General features: G+C 43.8%; 1 protein-coding gene and 1 long non-coding RNA gene across 2 annotated transcripts; one reads left to right on the top strand and one right to left on the bottom strand.

Moving 5' to 3' along the window:
• Positions 1-1,270: 1,270 nt before the first annotated feature.
• LOC118556797 (myelin-associated glycoprotein-like) lies at positions 1,271-10,184 on the top strand. The gene is made up of 7 exons (XM_036125130.1): positions 1,271-1,343; positions 1,486-1,863; positions 3,251-3,550; positions 3,627-3,884; positions 4,133-4,432; positions 4,509-4,706; positions 10,150-10,184. The coding sequence occupies exons 1-7, from the start codon at positions 1,271-1,273 to the stop codon at positions 10,182-10,184; spliced, it is 1,542 nt and encodes a 513-aa protein (XP_035981023.1).
• A 12,778-nt stretch (positions 10,185-22,962) lies between these two features.
• LOC118556843 lies at positions 22,963-25,707 on the bottom strand. The gene is made up of 3 exons (XR_004927418.1): positions 25,630-25,707; positions 25,499-25,529; positions 22,963-24,306 (listed from the first exon to the last, which is right to left on the bottom strand). It is a non-coding gene; the product is annotated as an uncharacterized LOC118556843 (long non-coding RNA).
• Between the last annotated feature and the right edge of the window lie 191 nt (positions 25,708-25,898).

Genomic DNA, 25,898 nt, shown 5'->3' with positions numbered 1-25,898 from the left:
ACTTCCAAAAAGTTCTGAAATTATTTATTTTGGTCTTATTTGGGTCGCATCAAGGACTAAGGGGCCCGTAATGACGTCAAGTAAAAATTAAAAATGTTTTTTAGAGTGGTGGTAAAAGTGTTGAAAGTACAGGTATTGTGTATTAAAACACATTGATGTTAAAACAGTTGTCAGAAATACAGTTGCATTTCTCTTCTGGTCTCCTTTACTTCCCACTTCTGGACATTTACCCGAGAAGTGGTGAGAAGTAAACTGATAGACAAATTATTTTTAGGAGGCAACAATGAAGCCAAAAGGGGATGTTGGTTTTCTCGATTTGGACTTCAATGCTCTACTTTCTGCCATGAAAAAAAGCATCGACATTTCAAACTATGAATGGGGGAAAACCACAAAAGCATTCACTATTAAACATGTTCTATATCTTTCTTTATATTTCTGAATATTAAATCTGCTGTTCAACAAACAGCAGATCATTGGGAGCCATTTGTTCTAAATCATCCTTCATAGGAACACACCATGATGCTCATATTACGGTTAAAAGGTGACTTCCTCTTTCGTGTTTGAAGGATAAAGAGCAGCCAGTCCATCACATTTACTTTGAAACTGAGAAGGAGGCTGTCTGATCTGCTGCTGCTGGTCAACTGAATGTTTGAGAGTTTGTTTTTTTTGTTTTTAGAACTAAACTGTTTAAAAGTTGAGCTCTTAATTGTTTGGTAAGTTTATGTTGATTTGCTTTTTAGTTTACAAGATTTATCATTCTAAAATTTCTTAGCCTCTAAATTGATTTGATAGAAGCTGTATAGAATCTAGTTGTTAAGGATATGAATTTCAGCCTCGTTTTACCAAGTAGGTTCCTGATTTAAATGTTTTAATTGTAATTTATTGATAAGTAACCACAACTTTTTGTTTAGAGACTCGTTCAAATTTATTAAGTATTTACTATCATGTTTCCAGTCTGAGAGATGAAGGAAGATTATCAAAATCCAATGGCAGCTTTGTCTGAGAAAAGAACCATTAGGCTTTCTATAATCAACAACAATTCAGAGACATTTTTGAGCGCTGGAAATATGTTTGAAGAACAACCTCAGACTTTTTTCTAATTTCTCTGTTTTAAACTTATCCATCATTGGTCTGTGTGTGTTAAGCTTATGGGTGAAATGTGTAGAGTGCATTTATAGCTGCTTTGCTATGAGCTAAACCTCTAATTTCAGACCTACTTTAATAAATTACCTAAATGTTTGGTTTCCAGTCTGAGATGAAGAAGGACTGCATGAATCTAATGGCAGCTCTGTGTGAGAGCGTGTTGGTAGTCAACATGTTACTGAGTGTCTTCTTTCTTCCAGGTGAGCTGTTTATTCACTTCCTTTCATTCAGAGACGTCCCATAAATCATTTCTAGTCTGAGATCCTGATATTGTTTAAAGGCTCCATTTATGCTGCAGCTGATTTTTCTGCGCATTATGTTCAGTGTTTTATTTTTTTACAGGTGCTTTGGCTGATTGTACTGATCCAGTCCTCTTTGCTGACACACCTGGGCAGATTGAAGCACTGAGTGGATCTTGTTTGCTACTGCCATGCAGGTTTAATTCAACGGATTCCACATATGACAAGACCAGAAGTATTTATGGAATTTGGTTGAGAGGCACCGAAGATTTTAAGGCCTACCCAAGTGCTGTCATTTTTAACAGCAGTGGCTCAGTTAACATCTACTCACTGAAAATGATCGGAAACCTGACAGAAGAAAACTGCACCACTCTGTTTCCTGATTTAAACACCAGTCATGCAGACAGATACTTCCTCCGAATTCAGAACTGGCCGTTTAGGGCAACAGCTGTTTGTGAGCCTGTTCAGATAAAAGTAAGAGGTAAGAAAGTTTTAGTTTTATTATACTTATCATGGCTTTTAGGTTCTTGGCCCACATGTGGGACACACTCAGGAGACCACGGATAAGGTTTTACAACGTTTACTGAGTTAGCAGGTAGATAGTGGCGAAGGGGGTCGACAGAGTCAACAGCGAAGGGAGACGCTGAGAACTTCAGGAAGCGTGGGAACGAGATCAAAACTGCGGAGGCAGAGAATGAGAGGTTAGCACAGGGAGTACGGACTAGAGAGATGGACAGAGCGAGGGGTTTTACCGTGCGTGGGGAATCCGCCAAGGGGGGAGGAGGCGAGAGGGGCCTTCTGTTTATATGCTCCTTTGCAAGGGCCGTGTAACACAGACCACCTGTGGGTCCACGCCTCTCTGCTAATCAGCAGCCACCTGTGGGGAGAGAGAGAAAGCCAGCATAAATCTAACCGCCGCTGCACGCAGAACCCTGACATTACTATGACACTGAGGTTTGATGTAATTGAGAATAATTCACACCCCTCATATATTTAGATTATTTTTGGTCCTTATTGTTTTATGTTTTATTTATACTTTAGTAATTATTATCTTTAAAAAAAAAAAATCAAAGGGAAGATCTCTATGGGGATTAAAGAAATCCAGTGACTATAAGAGTATAATTACTGCCCATCATTTTTCAAATGTTTAAGGCCCCGTCCAGGTGAAGCTGGGTTTGGGTGTATGCAACAAGCTTCTTTGTCTGTTAGTGGGTCCCTTTTTAATGAAGCAGCCGTAAAACTGACTATATCTGGAACCAGCTCCCAAAGTGGATACATTTAAAGCTGTCCTTATTACGTGGTGGAGCGCATCCTGCGTCACCCTCATACAGGATGGGTCTCTCCTACTCTAGGCTGGCATAGTAACCAACAGAAGTAAACGTAGATGGAGCGACTTTGCCCATATTTTCTGCAGGTACCTGCTGAAAGTAGATCACGTGGTGCAGATCACCATTTTGGGCTGGGATTGATTCTGAAGATGCGCCTGAGAGAAGGGTGCGTTTATTAGCCAAGTCAAGTCAAACTTATGACAGGCAAATTTTTTTTGAAGAAAGCTGTTGGTACAACATTTTGTGCTTTTTAATCTACAACAAAACATGTTGTCCATTAGTATTGTGAAATGAACATGGATTCATAAAAATTAGACATCTATTCCAGGATTATCACAAACTTGGTGATTAGATACCTTTCTTAAACTTTTTTTCAGATGTTCTTTTTTTATCTACTTGACATAAAATATTAACACTGAACAACTGCAAAGAGTGCCTAACAAGTAAATTACTTTTATTTGAACCAAACTGTTGAGCCTTTATTGTAAATATTTTACATAGCATGTTCAACTTTGTAAACTGTATAATGTGAACTTCCAGATTCTCCTTGGAGTCCCAGCATTAACATCCCTGCTGATCTGAAGGAGCATCAGTCTGTCACTATCAGCTGCTCAGCTTTGACTCCCTGTCCACACTCACCTCCTGAACTCACCTGGAATCTCCAACAAGACTCTCACAGACAAACAGAGAAAAACACAGAGGGAACCTTTACAACTAAAATCCAGGAGACCATCACTCTGTCAGACACACATGATGGATACAACATCAGCTGTTCTGCCACATATCCTGTGAATGGAGGAAACAAGACAGCAGAGACAGAAGTGACTCTCAGTGTTTCATGTAAGTGATCCTGTCAGCACGTCATGGTTCAGCTGTTTCTGATCAGTAAAGTTAATGTGTGTCCCATTTTCCTCAGATGCTCCTAAAGACACCTCAGCATCCATCAGTCCATCAGGTTTGGTGTCAGCAGGTAGCTGGGTGGAGCTGAGCTGCTCCAGCAGAGCCAAGCCTCCTGCCAGCTTCACCTGGTTCAGGAACAGCAAACATGGAACCATTAAAGTATCTGTGGGGCAGGTTTACAGCTTCTATGCTACTGAGGGAGGAGAGTATTACTGTGTGGCTACAAATGATCTGGGTGATGATGCATCATCAACAGTCTGTATCAGTATCAAAGGTACTTTTCTGCCCGTTTCTTGCCTTCAGTTCCTCAATTCATGTTCTTCGAGACTTGTGAGGTTCCTAGGATCACATGATTCTCTTTACAGGATAAAATGTAGAATAGTAGTTTAAGAATTTTATCCATTCAATATCAATATTGAAATTGTCTCAAACGCGCCTCATGCTGTTTTGTAAATGCACAAAATGTTAACTACGCAAGCCTTATAATTCCCTTTGTGAAATATCTTTCATGTGAACTCCCAGATTCTCCTTGGAGTCCCAGCATTAACATCCCTGATGATCTGAAGGAGCATCAGTCTGTCACTATCAGCTGCTCAGCTTTGACTCCCTGTCCACACTCACCTCCTGAACTCACCTGGAATCTCCAACAAGACTCTCACAGACAAACAGAGAAAAACACAGAGGGAACCTTTACAACTAAAATCCAGGAGACCATCACTCTGTCAGACACACATGATGGATACAACATCAGATGTTCTGCCATATATCCTGTGAATGGAGGAAGCAAGACAGCAGAGACAGAAGTGACTCTCAGTGTTTCATGTAAGTGATCCTGTCAGCACGTCATGGTTCAGCTGTTTCTGATCAGTAAAGTTAATGTGTGTCCCATTTTCCTCAGATGCTCCTAGAGACACCTCAGCATCCATCAGTCCATCAGGTTTGGTGTCAGCAGGTAGCTGGGTGGAGCTGAGCTGCTCCAGCAGAGCCAAGCCTCCTGCCAGCTTCACCTGGTTCAGGAACAGCAAACATGGAACCATTAAAGTATCTGTGGGGCAGGTTTACAGCTTCTATGCTACTGAGGGAGGAGAATATTACTGTGAGGCTACAAATGATCTGGGTGATCAGAGATCATCAGTGATCCGTGTCAGTATAAAAGGTACATTTTGCTTTGTGTTTTATTTGTTCTTCTTTTTAACAATGTTATGCCATAAGCTGGTTGAATATGCTTATTATTATTATTAATTATAATTTGGTATTATAATTTAAATAATAAATCATTCAACTCAAAATTCCGCTATAACAAGTATAGTTCAAATGGTGGTGATGTTAGCTATAAGCTTATAAGTATTTATACCACTAATGCATTAGTTAATTTGCTGTTATGAACTCATTTATGCTGGAATAAATGATCTGGTCGGACTGTTAACCGACGAGGTTTATCCAGCAGGCTGTGAGAACCCCAATGTAACTGCAATTAGAGTTTAAATCCTTATTCCTTATCACCATCCAATGATATTGTCTCTGTATTAATATCAGATGTTAACTCCAAAGGAGGTTAGCTCTGAATTCTGAATACCCAGGCAACTGTGAATTGGATTGAACACAAAACAATGTCTATTCCGCAGTCGTTGGTTTTATTGAACCAAAAGCAATTCCCTGTTACAGTAATTCTCTGATTCAACAACTTTGGAATTCTTACTCACTACTAAACTAAAACATGCAAAATATATATGTGGAAATAAAGAACAAAACAAAAATAAACAATGGATTAAAATGAGCGGTTAGCAGATCTTAACTTAACTCAAAGTTGTTTAACACCGCCCTTGAAACACCGGCATTTGACGTATCAGCATTGACAGACAGAACAGCTTCGGGAATCTCACTGGACGCTTTGATGTCTTACCAAAAGCTAGTTCAGCTAAGCTCCCTACAGTTCAGATACACGTCACCCTCCCAAGATGGCTACTACGATGACGTATGAGGGGAGGTCCTAATGACGTAACCACGCTTACGGTGATGGGATAATGCCTCGCTTCAAGAGGGCGCAGCTAACTGGGAGTTTAAACAAACCCGCGAATCGAGCTCGGACAAAGAGATTAAACTGATAAGGAGAAGCGAAAAGAGAGAGGGGGGGAAAGCAGGGAAGAAGATGGAAAAGAAACTGAAACAGTGACCCATGGCGGGGTTATTGATGAATCACAAATCCGTCCGTCTGTCTTCTTCCGCTTATCCGGGGTCGGGTCGCGGGGGTAGCAGCTACAGTAGGGAGGCCCAGACGTCCCTCTCCCCAGCCACTTGGGCCAGCTCCTCAGGAGGAATCCCAAGGCGTTCCCAGGCCAGCCGGGAGACATAGTCCCTCCAGCGTGTCCTGGGTCTTCCCCTGGGCCTCCTCCTGGTGGGACGTGCCCAGAACACCTCACCAGGGAGGCGTCCAGGAGGCATCCTGACCAGATGCCCGAGCCACCTCAACAGGCTCCTCTCGACGTGGAGGAGCAGCGGCTCTACTCTGAGTCCTCCCCGGATGACTGAGCTCCTCACCCTATGTCTAAGGGAGAGCTCAGACACACTACGGAGAAAACTCATTTCAGCCGCTTGTATCCGGGATCTCGTTCTTTCGGTCACGACCCAAAGCTCGTGACCATAGATGAGGGTAGGAACGTAGATCGACCGGTAAATCGAGAGCTTCGCCTTTTGGCTCAGCTCTCTCTTCACCACAACGGATCGGTACAGCGCCCGCTTCACAGCAGACGCTGCACCAATCCGCCTGTCGATCTCCCGCTCCATCTTCCCCTCATTTGTGAACAAGACCCCAAGATACTTGAACTCCTCCACTAGGGGCAGCACATTCTCCCCAACCCGGAGAAGGCACTCTACCCTTTTCCGGTTCAAGACCATGGTCTCGGATTTGGAGGCACTGATTTTCATCCCGGTCGCTTCGCACTCGGCTGCGAACCGCTCCAGTGAGAGCTGTAGATCACGCCCTGATGAAGCCAATAGGACCACGTCATCCGCGAATAGCAGAGACGCAATCCTAAGGCCACCAAAACGGATCCCCTCAACACCTTGGCTGCGCCTAGAAATTCTGTCCATAAAAGTTATGAACAGAATCGGTGACAAAGGGCAACCTTGGCGGAGTCCAACTCTCACCGGAAACGAGTCCGACTTACTGCCGGCAATGCGGACCAGACTCTGACACCGGTCGTACAGAGACCTGTCAGCCCTTATTAAAGGGTCCGGTACTCCATACTCCAGGAGTACCCCCCACAGGATCCCCCGGGGGACACGGTCGAATGCCTTCTCCAGATCCACAAAGCACATGTAGACTGGTTGGGCAAACTCCCATGCCCCCTCAAGAATCCTGCCGAGGGTATAGAGCTGGTCCAGTGTTCCACGGCCAGGACGAAAACCACACTGCTCTTCCTGAATCCGAGATTCGACTATTCGACGGACCCTCCTTTCCAGAACCCCTGAATAGACCTTACCAGGGAGGCTTAAGAGTGTGATTCCTCTGTAGTTGGAACACACCCTCCGGTCCCCCTTTTTAAATAGGGGGACCACCACCCCAGTCTGCTAATCCAGAGGAACTGCCCCCGATGTCCACGCAATGTTGCAGAGCCGCGTTAACCAACACAGCCCCACAACATCCAGAGCCTTAAGGTACTCAGGGCGAATCTCATCCACCCCCGGGGCCTTGCCACCGAGGAGCTTTTTAACAAACCTCGGCAACCTCAGCCCCAGAGATGGGAGAACCCGACCCAGAGTCCTCAGGCTCTGCTTCCTCAATGGAAGACGTGTTGGTGGGATTAAGGAGGTCTTCGAAGTATTCCGCCCACCGACGCACGACGGCCCGAGTCGAGGTCAGGAGCACACCACCCCCACTGTAAACAGTGTTGGTACTGCACTGCTTCTCCCCCTCCTGAGACGCTGGATAGTGGACCAGAATCGCTTCGAAGCCGTACAGAAGTCTTTCTCCATGGCCTCTCCGAACTCTTCCCACGCCCGAGTTTTTGCCTCGGCGACCAGCCGAGCCGCCTGCCGCTTCGACTGCCGGTACACATCAGCTGCTTCCGGAGTCCCACAGGCCAAAAAAGCCCGGTAGGACTCCTTCTTCAGCTTGACGGCTTCCCTCACCGCTGGTGTCCACCAGCGGGTTCGAGGGTTGCCGCCGCGACATGCACCGACAACCTTGCGGCCACAGCTCCGACTAGCCGCCTCAACAATAGAGGCGTGGAACATGGTCCATATAGACTCAATGTCCCCCGCCTCCCTCGGGACGTGTTTAAAGTTCTCCCGGAGGTGGGAGTTAAAGCTCCGCCTCACAGGGGACTCTGCCAGACGTTCCCAGCAAACCCTCACAGTGCGTTTGGGCCTGCCCGGTCGGACCGGCTTCCTCCCCCACCATCGGAGCCAACTCACCACCAGGTAGTGGTCGGTGGAGAGCTCCGCCCCTCTCTTCACCCGAGTGTCCAAGACATACGGCCGCAGATCAGATGAAACGACAACAAAGTCGATCATTGAACTGCGACCTAGGGTGTCCTGGTGCCAAGAGCACATATGGACACCCTTATGCTTGAACATGGTGTTTGTGATGGACAATCCATGACGAGCACAGAAGTCCAACAACAGAACACCACTCGAGTTCAGATCAGGTGGGCCATTCCTCCCAACCACGCCCCTCCAGGTCCCACTGTCATTGCCCACGTGAGCGTTGAAGTCCCCCAGCAAAACGAGGGAGTCCCCAGGAGGGGCACTCTCCAGTACCCCTTCCAAGGACTCCAAAAAGGGTGGGTAATCTGAACTGCTGTTTGGCGCATAAGCGCAAACAACAGTCAGAACCCGTCCCCCCACACAAATGCGGAGGGAGGCCACCCTCTCGTTCACCGGGGAAAACCCCAACGTGCAGGCACCGAGATGGGGGGCAACAAGTATGCCAACCCCAGCTCGGCGCCTCTCACCATGGGCAACTCCAGAGTGGAAGAATGTCCAGCCCCTCTCAAGGAGACTGGTTCCGGAGCCAGAGTGGTGCGTCGAGGTGAGTCCGACTATCTCTAGTAGGAACCTCTCAACCTCACGCACAAGCTCAGGCTCCTTCCCCACCAGAGAAGTGACATTCCACGTCCCAAGAGCCAGCTTCTGCAGCCGAGGATCGGAATGCCAAGGTCCCCGCCCTCTACTGCTACCCGTTACACAATGCACCCGACCCCTTTGGCCCCTCCGACAGGTGGTGAGCCCATCGGAAGAATCACAAATCAACACAGCAAAATCAATTGTAAAATGCATGCACATACAAAGAAAATGTTCAGCAAAATAATTCCAACTTCGTCGTGGAATAAAAGCATTAACCAACACCTACAAAGTTCTAACGCCTGCCCAGGCACTTCTAAACACCCTGTTGGTGAGACAGAAATAAAAGGGGAGACCCCGTTACTTTGAGGTGCCTCGGGGCTGGTCCGGAGCGCTCCGAGTAGTGTGGCTTTCTGGACGCGTCTTGACGAGCGCAGTTGTCCGCAGGCTGCAGCGGGACGGGGAAGAAGCTCCTTCGTTTCTTCCTCCGGGTTCACAGTCGCTTTGTTGGCCAGACAAAGCGGGGTCCTCTTCGATCACTGGGAGATACGGCGTCTCTCAGTCTTTTGATCAGAGGGAATTTAAAAGTACTTATTTTAGTCGACCTCCTGTTATGCAAAGCAGGGAATAACCGTTGCGTCGAAAAATCTCGGTCCAGCGAGAAACTCGAACACGTGGCGTGGGATTGCCCCAACGGAAACAGCTGTGTGTGTCTTCTCGGGTTGGCTAAAGCCAGGGAAGAAGGAAGATTGTCGTGTGTGATCGGGTTTTATAGCCATCACCATAGCAACCTTATCTTGATCGGCGGCCATTTTGCCGTGTTGCGTGATGGGAGTTGGTGGCCATTTTGACCACATGAGTTGGTGGCCATTTTGACCACATTGCATCATGGGTAACGCAGTCCGTTACGTCCCGAATTGATGCCGTTTTTGTCACGTCTGAACTGGCACAACAACAAATTATTGAAGATATTAAGATCAGGCGATCAAAACTTAGAATATTGTTGTAATAAAACTTGTGTCTACAATGTTCTTAGAAAATAAGTCACCCTGGGTACATTTTAGGTGAATAAATTTGTCTTTAAATGTGTGATGCTACAGACTTCATTGTATTTATGAAGTATTACCGCATCTGTTCAGATTGGGGTTTATAAAATAAATCAAAATAAAATTAGCAGAAGATCATTTCACATTTGAATTACTGGCAAACAGCAGAAATAAACATTTAAACCCAAACATTCTCCATACATGAAATATTGAGCTCATTGTCTTGTTGAAGGTACCAAAGCATCTGCAGCCTGGATCCACATTATATTAGTGATGCTGGGAGTTATAATTCTCTGCAGTACAATCATCATCCTTGAAATGTAAGAGCCTTTTCTAAATTGGTAACTCACAGCTGTAGACCTGCTGGTCTCTGTTACATATTGCTGTTTGGAGTTTAATATTCATCAACCTTATCTCTACTTCTTTCAGCTGGATCAGACGCTCCAACAAACCACAAGAGGTAAGCTAGATACACTCATTGGTTGTGGTTGTGTGTTTATATTATCACTCAGAATCACAATGTTGGTAACCCGGAGGTGAAGGTTTATTAGGTCCAACATCTGCATAGACACATTTTTCACACACCTTTTTTGGCTTTTACTGCCTAAACTGCTCAACAAGGCCAACCGGCTATTGTCATTTTAGGCCTCTGAATCTTTAGTGTTGGCTAATAACTTGTTTTTAGCTGTTTTTTCAATCTGATATCTGTGCTCTCTTTATTTTCTCTTATTATATTATTTTTTTCATGTGCTTGCTTCCTCTCTCCTGTTCCTCTTCTTTCCAATTATTGTTTACCATTGTACCTTTGAGTATTTCCAATTTTTCTTCATAACTATCACTTTGGTCTGGATTATAGAAATTGCTGAAAAGTGAGCTTTCTGAGCTGGAAGCAACCCTCGGGTTCTTTGCTCATCCTGAGCACATCATGCTTACGATATGAATCATATAGGAGTTGTAGTAGATCAATTGAAGTAGAGGAGGGGTTTCTAGGTCACTTAAAGAGAAGGTGCAGAAGTCAGATGAGTTTGCCCTGGGATCCTATTCTCAAAAATGACTGGATATCTGGTCTCTCAGTTTCTGCGGGGACCTTGAGTTATCTCTGCTCATTGTTACATGGCAGATCTCATGTCTCTTTGTTACTGATCTGACAAACTTTCTGCTTTAAGACCTGATCAAATGCTTCCTTTTTTGCGTAGGTGTGCTTTGCGTTTTTTATATTGAAAACATTCTTTGTTTAATACTAGGAAATCGATGCAAGACTTAACACTATTTCAGCACCGTGTTTTGAAATTAGCAGGGGTAAATTTAATCAGTTTTCCCAAACAAACAATAATTTGATTCAATGTGAGTCATAATCTGCTGCTGACTGAGTACCAAACAGTCTTTGTGTTGGTCAATGTCCATTTTCTTCCCAATATAATCAGCATGTGCTCTTTTAAAGCCTTGACAACCATGAGATGGAGGAGACTCCCCTACCTGTCTGCATTGTTTATGTGTATAAATAAATATTATTTTACCAGGTTTATAGGTGGGATTATTAATATTTTATTGACAGGGGACTGACGTTTTAATATTTATTATTTTTACGGCCTTCTATATTGTTAGCATATCTGCTACCCCTCTCCAAAATCAAGGTGCACTAATTTCAATCGAAGAGTCGATGGACTACTGTGACAGCTGTAAAAGTTTCAGAGGGAGTTTTCCACCTCCATTCACCTGATTGCCTGCTGGCTAAACCCAGATGCTGGAAGCGCAAGAGGGGATTCAGAGTTGGCATCCAGGGTCATTTAGGACAGTACTGTAGACTCCTCACCGGGAAGTGCGGAGTTTTATGATTTCTTCAGCCTCTACCTGAGATTCTCAGTCACAGTAATGTCATTTGACTCTGCCTAGGAAAGTGGTTCATGGCAAAGGACCCCACGTGAAACGCGTCGGGCGGTGGTTTAGCGGCTGTGTTTAAGGACTCTTTTACCTGCAGACTAGTCCCCCTTCTCTGCTTTTGAGGTGCAAATAATTAAAGTCCGCTTTTTAAAAACATTTTTATTGTATTTCAATTTACTGTTAGTTTACGTTGTTGATAAAGTCACCGCCATCAGGGCCTGTATAGCTCCTGTATCATCCCCGTGCCTGGATGCTCCTTCTCTCTCCTCTGATGCATCATGGTCCTTTTACCCCAGTTTCATTGCAAGGCATACCAGCTCTGCTGAGGCGTATGAAACTGTCTTCTAGCCCACTTGATGTTCTCTCAGCATCATTTTTTATGACTTTACTTGACTTCATTGGCCTTATTTTTGTGGAAATGATTAACTGTTTTTTTTTTTTCTTCTGGGTCTGTGCCTGACTTTTTTTTTTAAAGAAAGATGTTGTTTGCCCACTGCTCAAAAACCACACTTGGATCCTTCTCCCCCTGGAAGCTACAGGGCAACTCCGAGCTACCATTTTTATCAAAGATCCTTGAAAAGAAACTGCTGTATGATGAAAAGGGCATTATGGATACGTTCCAATCTGGTTTTAGAAAATTTAATTCTACAGAGTCAGCATTATTAAAAATTACCAGGGACATACTGATGGCAACAGACTATGGACATTGCTCTGTGCTGGTTTTATTGGACTTAACATCAGCTTCTGACACCGTGGATCACACTGTTCTTATTAACAGGCTGAGAGACTTGTTTGGTATTTCTGGCAGTGTTAAACTGGTTCACTTCATACTTATCAGACAGGTCTTCTACTGTTTTTATGAAACAAGTTTACTCAGACAGTGCAACAGTGTCTTGTGGAGTACCTCAGAGTTCAGTTTTGGGTCCAATTCTATTTTTGTTGTATTTGTATCCAGCCATAAAAATATTTCTTACCATCTATATGCTGATGATATCCATCTGTATTGCTCTTTTCAACCATCTGAGATGCAGAAGCTGTCTGAACTCAATATATGTTTGTCAGAACTCAAAATGCGGTTGTACAACAACTATCTCCAGTTAAATGAAAACAAAACTGAAACCCTTATCTCCCCTGATGATAAAATTCCTATAATCAGGCAGCATCTCGCTTATTCTTGAACTTCCTTATCCTTTCACAATCATTGTAAAACATTAGTTCATAACGTTGGGTTACTTAATGTAATTCCTGGTTCTTTGATAACAGAGTGAGGCATTTCACTATGGAAATCGCCTTGGCGTGACCAACTACAGAAGCTCCAATGACCTAACCTCTGTCTGTGACAGACAGGTTGAGCCGTGTCCGTGGCTCGACCCACCAACCATTATCACAGCCAATCTACCCGCCTCACCTCATTCTAGGCAGGTTTCTTTCCATGCCCATGCAAGAAGGGACGTGTTGGTGAAACACCTCACTCTGTTATCAAAGAACCAGGGATTACGTTAAGCAACCCAACGTTCTTTTTCTAACTTCGCTCGGTGTTTCACTATGGGAGATATGGCCCACTCCTGGATTGCATGCTGACCCCGAAGCCATGCATGATAGGAATCCCAATCCAGGCCTCAGGTGGACCCTGACGTCCCTACTCCAAGCACTGTGTGCACTAATAATGGCTGCGCCACATCCAGCCTGTAAAACCTCACAAATGTATGCAGTGTAGCCCAACTGGCTGCAGCACAGATGTCCTGAACGGACACACCACGAAACAAAGCCCAAGAGGTAGCTCCTGGTAGAATGGGCTCTCACCCCTTTAGGGGGCTCTGAGCCTGCACACATATATGCCAGAGATATAGCCTCCACAATCCAGTGTGCTAACCTTTGGCGGGAGACAGGTTTGCCCTTATGAGCAGATGGTCTGCTCTTCTTAAAAACAGACTGTCCTGTCCACATAAGCTCTTAAAGCTCTCACTAGAGTTGGGGATATCAGGCTGAGAGGAGGGAAAGCATAAAGCAACACGTCTGGCCATGAATGTGCCAGCGTGTCCATGCCCAGTGGAGCGTCTGGGTCTGACAGGGAGAAAAACAGCAGACAATGAGCGTTTTCCCATGAGGCGAAGAGATCTAGGGCAGCCCGTCCGTATCTCTGCCAGATCTGCTCCACCACCTGAGGACGCAGCTTCCATTCTCCATACAGAGGGCTCCCTCTGGATAAAAGATCAGCCCCTCTGTTTAAAATCCCCCCACCGCGAGAACCGTCGGGTCTCTCCACGGCTGAAGAGCCGCCGCACATGCCTGTGTTACTCTTACCCTGCGGCACAGGGGACGGCGGTGACAGAGTCGCAGTGATGCGACCCACCGTTGAAAGCTTACTCTTAAATGGGCTGGACCAGAAACGGCTCATTTCTCTCATGCAAGCAGGAACGGCTGGTAGAAGCTGCTTTGCAGATGGTAAAACAGGTGGAAGCCTTTTACCATCATACAAGTCCCGTTCTGCTCCTCCTGCATCCTGAGCTGCTGGCCAGGGGATGTTCAGCTTTAAAGCCGCCCGCCTGCCCACATCGTACAGGTCACTGTCCCCCGGGGAGGTGACTTCTGCCCCGCTCGGTGGCCTGGAGTGTTGACCCAGGAAGGTCGAGTCATCATCCTCCTCCTCCTCCATGTCCTCTAGTTCAACGAGGTCGGAGTTGGCGTCACCGTCCGTTTTGTTGATGCCTGCATCGAGTTTCCCGCTGTCCATAAGGCCCTCAAACAGGGGAGGCATGGACGGGTACCCCTCCTCCATCATGTCCGCCCAGCTTTTAGAAGCTTGCGGCTGATGGTTTTCACCCGCCGCCACAACGGCTGAAGGTGAGGAGAGGCACGGGTCCTGGCTGTTAGCGACAGCCACCCTCAGCCGCCTCTCCAGGATCTTTTCCTGCATCGACGCGCAGTACTGGCATCCCTGAGGGTCAGCCAGCGATGCCTGAGCGTGTTTAGCACCCATGCATGCTATGCACATCGGATGAGGGTCCCGCCCCGAGATAGATGCCCCGCATGACGCTGGGCACGGGCGGGATACAACCTCTTTAACTGTCGGTTCCGAACCTTTGGCAAGGGTAGGAGCTGCAGACATGACAATAGACAAACAAGGAGCTCGTCGTTACACGTATGCTCTTAAATGAGATTAAGTCCACCCGCCACAACACGTTAGCCGGACTCTTATGCTAGCAATAAACTGCTAACCAAAAACCAAGCCCACATTTACGTGTTAGCTCGGCGACACAAATGCTCTCTATTCTGTTAATTAAAACAGAGTAGATATGGGAACAGCTCGCCTTGACGCGGTCACCGCTCCCAACGTTTGTGTTCCTAGAAAATGCTTCTTTCGAAGCGCTTACCCAGCACGGCACAAGCCTGTCCTGGTCCTGCGTTCAGCGACTTTTTCCTTTACGGTACACCTAAGAACCGTTAAACAGGTCCAAGCTAGCCTGAGTGTGCTGAGGGAGCTTAGCTGTAGTCTTCACACGGGAAGAAAGCGAGAATGAGTTGAGGCGGGTAGGTTGGCCGTGATAATGGTTGGTGGGTGGAGCCACGGACACGGCTCAACCTGTCTGTCACAGACAGACGTGATGTCATTGGAGCTTCCGTAGTTGGTCAGGCCGAGGCGATTCCCATAGTGAAACACCGAGCAAAGTTAGAAAAAGAACTGTTTTTAAAATTTAAGCAATATTTCACAATTAAGGGCATTCGTGTATTATGCCATCATGATGTGATAAACTGCAAGTCCCAGCTTGCAACACAGTTGGAACAACTGCCCCTGAAACAAACCTTCTCTCATCACCATGAAGACCAACTATAAAAGCTCGGAGAAACCATCGTTCTCTCTTCTTTCGGGCAGTTTGCCGTGTAGAGAAGACGTTCAGCGGACTTGCACGTGGTCTGTGAATTAATCTTTGGCTGGCCAAAGCTTGTGCCGTACTATTTCCCCTGTACTCAATCAGGGAGGTCTTGACTTCTAAACTAATGTTAATAATTTTTTTTTATCCAACTGGAAGCTCCATTATCTTCCAGAGATCGACAAGATCCGCACATTTTGTTTTGGCCAAACAAATCGTCGGAGAAGCGCCCAGTGAGCGTGGTGTGTCCTGCTCCACTGTAGACTGCTAAGCCTACCCGAGACTCCGACTGAAAGCAACGGAAGCTGGGTCACACAGCATCAATCTCCTCACTGGAACGACACCAAGTAACGGATTTCCCCCTTTTTATTTCCATTTTTCCACCCATATGGTGGTATTTTGTGAATGGGCCGAACCTGTTTTTTTTTTTCCTTTTTTCATCAAACTCACCCATAACGGCTCCCTGCCCTGGTCTCTCTGCATTTGGGTCCAACCTCTACCAAACATGACAGAAGAAACAAGCCCTGAGATGAACCCAGCAGAGACCATCCCAGGTGATGTGGTGGAACCCACTTTGAAAAAACCTACAAACACTGGAGGACACAGGAGCCAGAGCAAAACGTAGACCTGGGGAGCAGCGAGGAAGCGATCAGGCAAGGTGACATGAAGCAGCAGTAGAAACCAGCAGGGAGTGGACAAATGAGAAGAGCTTCAATACTGGGAGGACAGGAGCTGGAACAATGGCAGGGGTTGATTGACTAATTGGTCACAGGTATGGAGAAAGGGCTGTGTGAGAAACTGAGGAGAGAAAGCTAGTGGCAACAGGGGGCGAGAGCAACAGAGGCACAAGAAAACCAGTCTAACTGTAACTGAGGAAACTACATAAAAAAACAAGAACTGTGTAAAAACCATGACATCCTGCTTTTATCTTTTCCCCCGTTTAGACTATTGCCATAGTCTTTGTAAGGCTGGCTGCTGACTAAAACAAACAGAAGGGCACATATTACTGCTGTTCTGACCTCTCTGCACTGGTTGCCTGTGCTCATTAGGATACATTTTAACATTTTGGTTTTAACTTTCAGAGCAATCCACAGTCAGGCTCCTAAATATGTACAAGATCTTTGAAATCTCTTTTTCTGCCTAGAACTTTAAGGTCATCAACTCGCTGTCCCGCTGTCTCTTTGCTGCACAAAATCCACAGTCTCTTTTAGAAAACATCTAAAGACGTTTTTATTTTGACAGGCATTAGCTTAAGCATGTTTTGTGTTTTTAAATAGTTTTTGCTCTTGTGAAACACTTTGTAATGTCAACGTCTGGGAATGGTGCTATAGAAATAAAATTGTACGTACGTACTTTACTCAAGGACATTCATGGAATGTAGCATCAGTGTTTTTTAAATCATGTTTATGTTATTTCCTCAGTCAGTGCAGAACATTTGTAAAAGTCCCATTGTCTAAAGGTTTCATATTTTCATCTGAACTGTTTCAGCCTCATTAAGCGGCAGAACAACAATACATTTATTTATTTATTTATTTTTGTTTTATGTGAGGAGAAGAAAGAAGAGCCAGACTATGTCCACAATCCAAACAGGATGAAGGCGGCATGACCCAGAAGCACACGAGGAAGATGTCATGTCTGCTGTCATTGGCAGTACTACTTATTGAGGGGGCAATGGCAAATCGCTGAAGCACCCAAATTACTATTCAGCATGTTTTTCTTCTTATTGTTCAAGATTGTTGGGTTGCATCTCCTATCATTGCATTAACAAACCTGTACAAAAATATGTTTTAACATTGGAGCTCATTCTGCAGTAATAGATTAAATGAATCAAGGAAAATTGAATTTACTTAACATAACTGCCACATTAAAGAGTTTGTCATGTCTTTTACACAGTTGTAGTTTGGGTTTCAACTGTATTTTACCATTTTAGATTGTAATGATGCATGCACCCTGTTGACCTTGTGAAATATACATTTTCTGAAAGTTTTTAAATCTTTTTGCCATCCACCCAATGTGTTCTGCATTACTGTTATGTTTCATCAGACTTTATTTGCTTATTTTATTAAAAACCACTCGCAGGCATTGTGACACATCCTGACAGGTCTTTCCACATTATGCCACTGTGCCATCGCCACAGTCGCCCCGCAAATCAGACACACAAAGAAATCTTTCACGGTCGTAAAAAAGAAGTCATTCTCCCATTCGTTGTGTAAATGATATGTTTTCCTTATTTTTCTGCCATGTTATCAGGGGTAAATCATTTCCTCAACTTTGTGGTATATTGTAAAATGTTTAATGACATTGTCCTGTTGGGGGCGCTATCATCCAATGTGTTGTGGGGATGTTTTGGAGCGGAAGTGAAGGAGAAGAATAAAATGGAGTTGATGTTCGGAACACCGTTGAATGACTCACGCGTATATGTTATAAAGAACACAAACTTCACGGTGCAGTTGCCGTAGAGACCAGCGGGCGGGCTATCTCTAATCTAATAATATATATATATATATATATATATATATATATAATATATATATATATATATATATATTATATATATATATTATGTTCCCTCCCCGTTCCCTCCCCGTCCCGAGGGAGGGAACACGTCCCTCCCTCGGGACGTGTTCAAAGTTCTCCCAGAGGTGGGAGTTAAAGCTCCATCTCACAGGGGACTCTACCAGACGTTCCCAGCAAACCCTCACAGTACGTTTGGGCCTGCCGGGTCTGACCGGCTTCCTCCCCCACCATCGGAGCCAACTCACCACCAGGTAGTGGTCGGTGGCCCCTCTCTTCACCTGAGTGTCCAAGACATGCGGCCGCAGGTCAGATGAAACGACAACAAAATCGTTCATTGAACTACGGCCTAGGGTGTCCTGGTGCCAAGAGCACATATGGACACCCTGATGCTTGAACATGATGTTTGTGATGGACAATCCATGACGAGCACAGAAGTCCAACAACAAAACACCACTCGAGTTCAAATCAGGTGGGCCATTCCTCCCAAACCACGCCCCTCCAGGTCCCACTGTCATTGCCCACGTGAGCGTTGAAGTCCCCCAGAAGAACAAGGGAGTCCCCAGGAAGGGCACTCTTCAGTTCCCCCTCCAATTAATCCAAAAAGGGTGGGTAATTTGAGCTGTTGACTGGCGCATATGCGCAAATAACAGTCAGAACCCGTCCCCCCACACGAATGCGGAGGGAGGCCACCCTCTCGTTTACCGGGGAGAACCCCAATGTGCAGGCACCGAGATGAGGGGCAACAAGTATGCCACTCCCGCTTGGTGCCTCTCAGCAGGGGCAACTCAAGAGTGGAAGAATGTCCAGCCCCTGTCAAGGAGACAGGTTCCAGAGCCAGAGCGGTGCGTCGAGGTGAGTCCGACTCTCTCAAGTCGGAACCTCTCAACCTCGCGCACTAGCTCAAGCTCCTTCCCCACCAGAGAGGTGACATTCCACGTCCCAAGAGCCAGCATCTGCAGCTGAGGATCGGAACGCCAAGGTCCCCGCCCTCTACTGCCACGCATTGTACAATGCACCCGACCTTTTTTGCTTCTCTGAAAGATGGTGAGCCAATTGGAAGGGGGACCCATGTTTCCTCTTCGGGCTGAGCCCAGCCGGGCTCCATGGGCAAAAGCCCGGCCACCAGGCGCTCGCCAATGTGCCCCACCTCCAGGCCTGGCTCCAGAGTGGGGCCCCGGTGACCCGTGTCTGGCGAGGGAACACGGCGTCCATTAATTGAACTCATCCTAAGGGGTTTTGGGCTGCTCTTTGTCTGGTCAGACCTATGACCTGTCTCCCTTGGGTGACCCTACTAGGGGCATAAAGCCCCTGAGAGCATAGCTCCTATCATTGGGACACTCAAAGCCCAGGGAGGGGAGAAACAAAATCTTTTTTAGTACAACTAGAATGTTTTTTTCAGTGTTACTTTTAGTTTATGGTCATTTTACCTGATGTTTAATATTTAAGACAAGATTTTAAAGAATTTTGTTGACCTAGATAAAATTAAATTTGTTATAATTTTTTTCCTCAAACAAGAATTTGGAGTCATGAAATTAAAATAGTTTTTGATGTAGAAAAGGACAACATCATTTATATATTTATTGCTACATGAAACCAAATTTAACACCAGCTCCAAGTTTCTCCAGCTGTGGTCCTTGTTCCTCTGGTGTTCCTCAGGGTAAAACTCCTGAATGTTCAGAGCTCCAGTCTTCATCAGGTCAACATGATGCCTTAAATCCCGTTTTTCACATTTTAAACAATGTTTACTTAAACAAAGCTTACAGAGAGTCACTTTTCCTGTTTATTAGCCTTGGCCTATTTTAATGTTGACTTTGCTTCAGTTGTCACATCGTGACTCTGTCCTATCAGGTATTGCTCCTGTTTCTGAAACTCGTTTCCATTTCTCCTGTCTCTCTCCTCTTGTTGCCTGAAATGTTTCAGTCTCTGCCTGCAAACTAAACTCCATCAGCTGCATTCAGACTCTAGAGGTCCTGCCAGGTTTGCTTAAGATCTGAGGAAGCTTTAAAATAAACGGAGGATGTTGGTTTGTTGTGTCATTCAGGTTTATCATAGACACTGAAACCAGCCTGTTTACTGGATGTGAAGTTTCTTAGTTTTGAAGACTAGAAACATGTTTATTGCTCATGCTTTTCTGATTTCCTGTTTAAAGACTTCTGTTTATTAGTCAAAGGTAACTAAGAAAACAGAAGTTATCACTGAGGTGCAAAAAGTTATTTTCTTTTCCAAATAATATCAGAGAAATTTCATCGAATTGACTAATATTGTTGTTAAAACAGTTTCTACACATAGAGAGACCTGATAGTTTAGGTGTACATTTATAGTAGGTATATGCTGAGATGGGCGATAAAAAATACTTTTTGAGAATTATTCAGTAATTTACACCCAGAAAGTCAAGATGCTGTAAACAGTGTCTTTCTCAAAAAAGGAGAAGAAAAAAAAGATTGTTAAAGGAAGTCTGTATATTTTGACGTGTGCACAGACCCGAGGCATCTCTCATGCTGGCGGATGAACGTTTCTACAATTCTTGGCTGCTTTAGCGCCACCTAGAGGGCATGCTGTGAAACTCTTCATGTAAAATACTGTATAAATCAGAGACAAATCAACAGTTAATGTATCTGCAGGTGCATGAGTGCATCTTAAAGTATGCTGCAATTGTGTAAAAAGTACCTTTGGCAATGATTATTGATTATAATACTTTTATAATTGTTGTAATTAGCGAGGAAAAAAGCAGTTTTCCAACCTCAGATGAAGACAGTCCCATCAGCTGCTCTAAGAACAATCCTACCAGAACTGCACTCTCACGGTGGGGAACCGGACGCTTCACGTATCCATGCTGCTGCTGGACATTTCTGAGAGGGCTGACAGAGAAATTGTAAACAGAATTATTAAAGCATAACCACCCTGACCCAACTTCTTCAAAACATGTAAGCAGCTGTACTCAGGGAGAAGACGGCTTCACTCTGCCCTGGTTAATCAAGGTCAACACTTGCGTGTGTTCTTTGTGAGACTGTAGATGTTTGGGGTTGAGATGTTTGCGTTACCTCTTCTCTGGTCAGCCAAAACAGCAATTTAAGAAGGAGGTGGACAGGATTTGGAGGAGTCCGGAGCTGAGAGCAACAAGAGGCTAGGCTGCGGCCCAGCCAGGGGTGTGATTACTTTGTGTCTGCTCTGATTCTTAATAAAGTGCTGGAACTTAATAAATAATTAAGGAATCAGTTATTTATTTCCCACAACAGCAATTTGGACCAGAACAAGCATCCCTGAAGCTAACGTAGCAGTAACCAGTTGTATGGGTCGGAGTTCTGTCAGCCTGGTTCATTATAACCCAACTATGCAGCTGAATAGACCAACATTACAGCTCTATGTGAAGCAGTAGTCAGTTGTTCTGATAAAAATGGAGCTTTCAGCTGCTAAAAATGTAGATTGAACATACCAGGATACTTTTGTTGACAGAAAACATTTTTATTCACTCTATGACAATGACTGTATGTGATACTCAAATGGTTTTAACCATCAACCAGTGCCGTGAAGATGTAATCTCATCTTTGCTTGTGTCCTTTTTTTTAACCAGGAAAAAAACTCAATGAGATTTAAACTTCTTTTCCAAGGATGGAAAGACATCTGGCCAAGACAGCAGCGTAAGACAAGACCAAAAAACAAGAGCAAATGCACAGACACATAAAACATCAGCTTCACATTTCAAGAGGAAAACAATAACCTGGAATTATCACATGGCACTAAACATTTGGGCAGTTTAAAGAACCCAGTGAGCTAATATCTCTGGCTTTACATTCCCTCAAAGTTATAAAAAAAATTATGTTTTAAATCCTTTTGATTTTTATTCCAGGGAGCAGGAGCAGAAAACTTAAAAGCTTTTTTACCCAATCCCGTTTTGTGATCTGACATCTAATAAAAATGTGCTGCAGAAAACGAAGAAGCTGAAGGTAAAACAAGAAGTGTCTTCATCAGTTCTGCAGGAAGCTCACAAGGAAACTTTTTTTTTTAATAAAACATATCCTCATGGGGTGAATAACAGCTGTGTCTACTTTCAATATTTCCTTTGCCATTTTCCTCTTCATTTATGAAGTTTAATAACTGTCAGGGATAAATTTAACTGAGAAATGTCAAATAACCAGTTATCGTATTGAGCAAATGGCTCTGAACTAATCCAACTATGCAGCTGAACGGACCAACATTAAAGTCCCTTTTGCAGCAATAGTCAGTTTTCAGATGCAAATGGGGCTTTCAGGAGGATTTTGTGAACAGAAAGTATTTTTTTTCAATCTACAACCATGACTACATGTGATGCCCAAATGGTTCTACCCAAAACTGTGGAAAGGTAGCTTGCATGAATAATTCAATTAAACAACACGGTTGAGTAGGATCGTCCTGATAATAATAATCCAACCGATGTGAGCACATTTGGGAGTTCACCGACTCAAAGCGCATCAAGGGGTGCCTTCAATGTGCTATTCTGTCTTTGTGAACTGAGAGCTAAACAAAGTGCTGAAGGAAAATTGAGAAGTTGCAGTAAAATAAAAAGTGGGGTTATCAGTTCTGCATTAAACTCACAGCGACAAGTTTTTAAAATAAAACACAACCACATACGATAAATGACAGCTGTGTGTATTTTCAATATTTTGTTTGGTATGTTCCTCTTCTGTGATGAAGCTCAGTAACTATCATAGCTAAATTTAACTGAGAAATTAGAAAAAATCTGTGATAATTATATTCAGTAAATGGCTCTGAGCTATATGTTACCATACCTCATATGATAACGTGTTAAAATTAAGAGAAAAAGCTGACTTCCTCTTTCACCGAGCAGGAAGGATGGAGACTTCTGTAATTAACACGTCTGTTCACAGAGAAGGTGGCTGTTTATGAATTTAGATCAGAGCAAACAAGGTAAGTTTCTTGTTTTAACATTTTTTATTTGAGAATATATTTAAATTCATTACATATTAACCATTTAAAAAGTTTTATCAAACGTCAAAATAAAAACATTGTTCCAGGATCAGCAACTACCAACTATAAAGAGCAGAAGGAAAAATTGCACCTAAACTATAGACTTCTCTTTGTGTAGAAATGGTTTTACCAACAATATTAGTTAACTCTATGTGATATTTCTGATGGATATTATTGGGAAAAGAAAATAACTTTTTGCACCTCAGTGATAATTTCTCTTTTCTTAGTTACCTTTGACTAATACACAGAAGTCTTTCATATAAATAGAAAATCAGAAAAGCATAAGCAATAAACATGTTTCTAGTCTGCATAACTAAGAAACTTCACATCCAGTAAACAGGCTGGTTTCAGTCTCTATAAGAAACCTGAATGACACAACAAACCAACTTCCTCAGTTTATTTTAAAGCTTCCTCAGATCTTAAGCAATCCTGGCAGGACCTCTAGAGTCTGAATGCAGCTGATGGAGTTTAGTTTGCAGGCAGAGACTGAAACATTTCAGGAAACGAGAGGAGAGAGACAGGAGGAAAGGAAACGAGTTTCAGAAACAGGAGCAATACCTGATAGGACAGAGTCACGATGTGACTGAAGCAAAGGAAACTTTAAAATAGGCCAAGGCTGATAAACAGGAAAAGTGACTCTCTGTAAGCTTTGTTTCAGTAAAACGTGATTTAAGGCATCATGTTGACCTGATGAAGACTGGAGCTCTGAACATTCATGAGTTTTACCCCGAGGAACACCAGAGGAACAAGGACCACAGCTGGAGAAACTTGGAGCTGGTGTTAAATTTGGTTTCATGTAGAATAAATGTATAAATGATGTTGCCCTTTTCTATATCACAGTATTTTAATTTCATGACTCCAAGTTCTTCCAGTTTAATCCAATGTTTTAGGAGAATATTTTATATCTAATTACATTTTTTTACAGGTCAACAAAATCCTTTAAAATCTTGTCTTGAATATTTAACTTCAGGTAAAATGACCATAAATTAAGAGTAACGCTGAAAAAAAACATTCTAGTTGTACTAAACAACATTTCCTTTTCTTACTTAGAGGAATCCTCCTTTGCATGATCCACCAAAGTATTGTGTTTCACTTTATAACACATGTACAGTCAAAGGTGACAGTAAAGACATCAGAAATCCCTTCCATGACACGATGGTTGGGCCTGTGATGGACCGGTGAGCTGTCCAGGCTGGGCTCCTCTTCTGGCCTGGAGACAGACACCAGTTCCTGCTGTGACCTTGAACTTGCAATGGTTGGATGGATGGAAAGAAGAAATCCTCTGACAAGGTCACGATCATGATGCCTGAAGCTCCAACACTTTGTTGCCATCATCTGCTCCTTCTGCATTCTGTGGAAAAGGAGACAAAAAAGGATTGTGTTGTTGCTGCACTAAAGGGATTTTACTGCAGATAAGAGAGTTTTGGGTAGAAATAAGGTTTAAAAAACATTAAAAAAAAGAATATAGTGAAAACGTTTCTCATTTAGTCTGACTGGATTTCTTCTGAATCGATCCTTTAAAGATGTAAAAGTATCTTTCAAACAGCAGCTAAATCAGCTGCTTTGCTGCTGATTTCATCACGTCAATCTTTCCTCTAATCTGCTGTAAACGAGGAAAACATGAAGCATCTTTCAAACTCTATAAACACAACTGGAGCCTCTAACAGAAGCTTTGTCTCCATCCATTCAGAGGCTGAGATGTTGATGCTGCTCCTGCTCTGACTGATGGACAAAGTGCAGATGTTTCTGAATGACCCAGATGTTTCAGTGGACAGTCTATTTTCAGCAGCATGCAGGTTGTCTTCAGGTCAAATATCAAGTGTCACTGTCACAACTTAAGATAGCTGCTGGAAGCAATTGTAGGTGTACATGCATGTTCCTTGCTAGTTTTCACTTGCTGGCTGCGCATGCGCACTTCTAGTGTTTGTGTATCCAATGAGCTTCAGTGTTAGCCGTTCATTGTAGCTCCGCTGCTCTCACCGTATACTTTGAAAATGGCTGAGAGTCACAAGAAGCAAACCGTGTTCATGTTTATGAGAAGAAGAGGAAGGCATCAGTAAAAAGAAATAAGACCAGAGTGGATTTGGGATTTTCTCTTCTTCACTTGACCCCCGAGGAGCAGAAGAGCAGGTAAGACGGTCTTGTGCATGTGCAGTGAAAAATCGCTGACTTTACTTTAATAGATATTTGTAGAAATCTGGTGATTTCTGTCAGATTCTTTGCCACTGTCACACCCAAATGTCCCCACTGTGGGACAATAAAGATATTTCTATTCTAATGATATAAAACTTTTTTTTACCATCACTGTATCTTAAATGCAAATAAAACTAAAATAAGCAAAAACAAATTATTTCCCAAGAGTCTGTGATTTCGACTGGCAACCTGTCCAGGGTGTACCCCGCCTCTTGCCCATTGAATCCTGGAGAAAGGCACCAGCACCCCTCGTGACCCCATGAGGGATAAGCGAGTCAGAAAATGGATGGATGGATGGATGGATGGAGTCTGTGATTTCTGTTATCTAAATTCATAATTATTTTTCTTACCTTTTCTTGTATGTTGGAGCACCTAAACCAGCTGAAAGAAAAAGAAACAGAATATTAACAAAACCCAACAGGTAACAGAGAGCAGCAGGTTTACATCTGAAAGTATCAACTCATAGAAAAGCTCATCTCACCACTCAAAGAGGCAGACTGCACTGCAGAGCATTATTATTCCCAGGATCTTCAGTGTAACATAGACACTGAGTCCTGCTAAAGGATGTAAATAAATGTTTGTCAGATGAAGGAGTTTCGAGAAAACAAAGAAATATTTAGAGTCCAATTGAGGCTCAATTTGGGTCTAAACAGCAATGATCTTACGGCACCATTAAATCAATATTTGAAATTTGTTCATAGCTTGTTAACAAAAGAACACCTTAAATCACAACAATCAATATTTAAGATA

This window comes from Fundulus heteroclitus, chromosome 21 (genome assembly GCF_011125445.2).
Source record: "Fundulus heteroclitus isolate FHET01 chromosome 21, MU-UCD_Fhet_4.1, whole genome shotgun sequence".
NCBI lineage: Eukaryota > Metazoa > Chordata > Actinopteri > Cyprinodontiformes > Fundulidae > Fundulus > Fundulus heteroclitus.
Note: the sequence above shows the minus strand (reverse complement) of the source record. Positions and strands in the feature narration are given on the sequence as shown.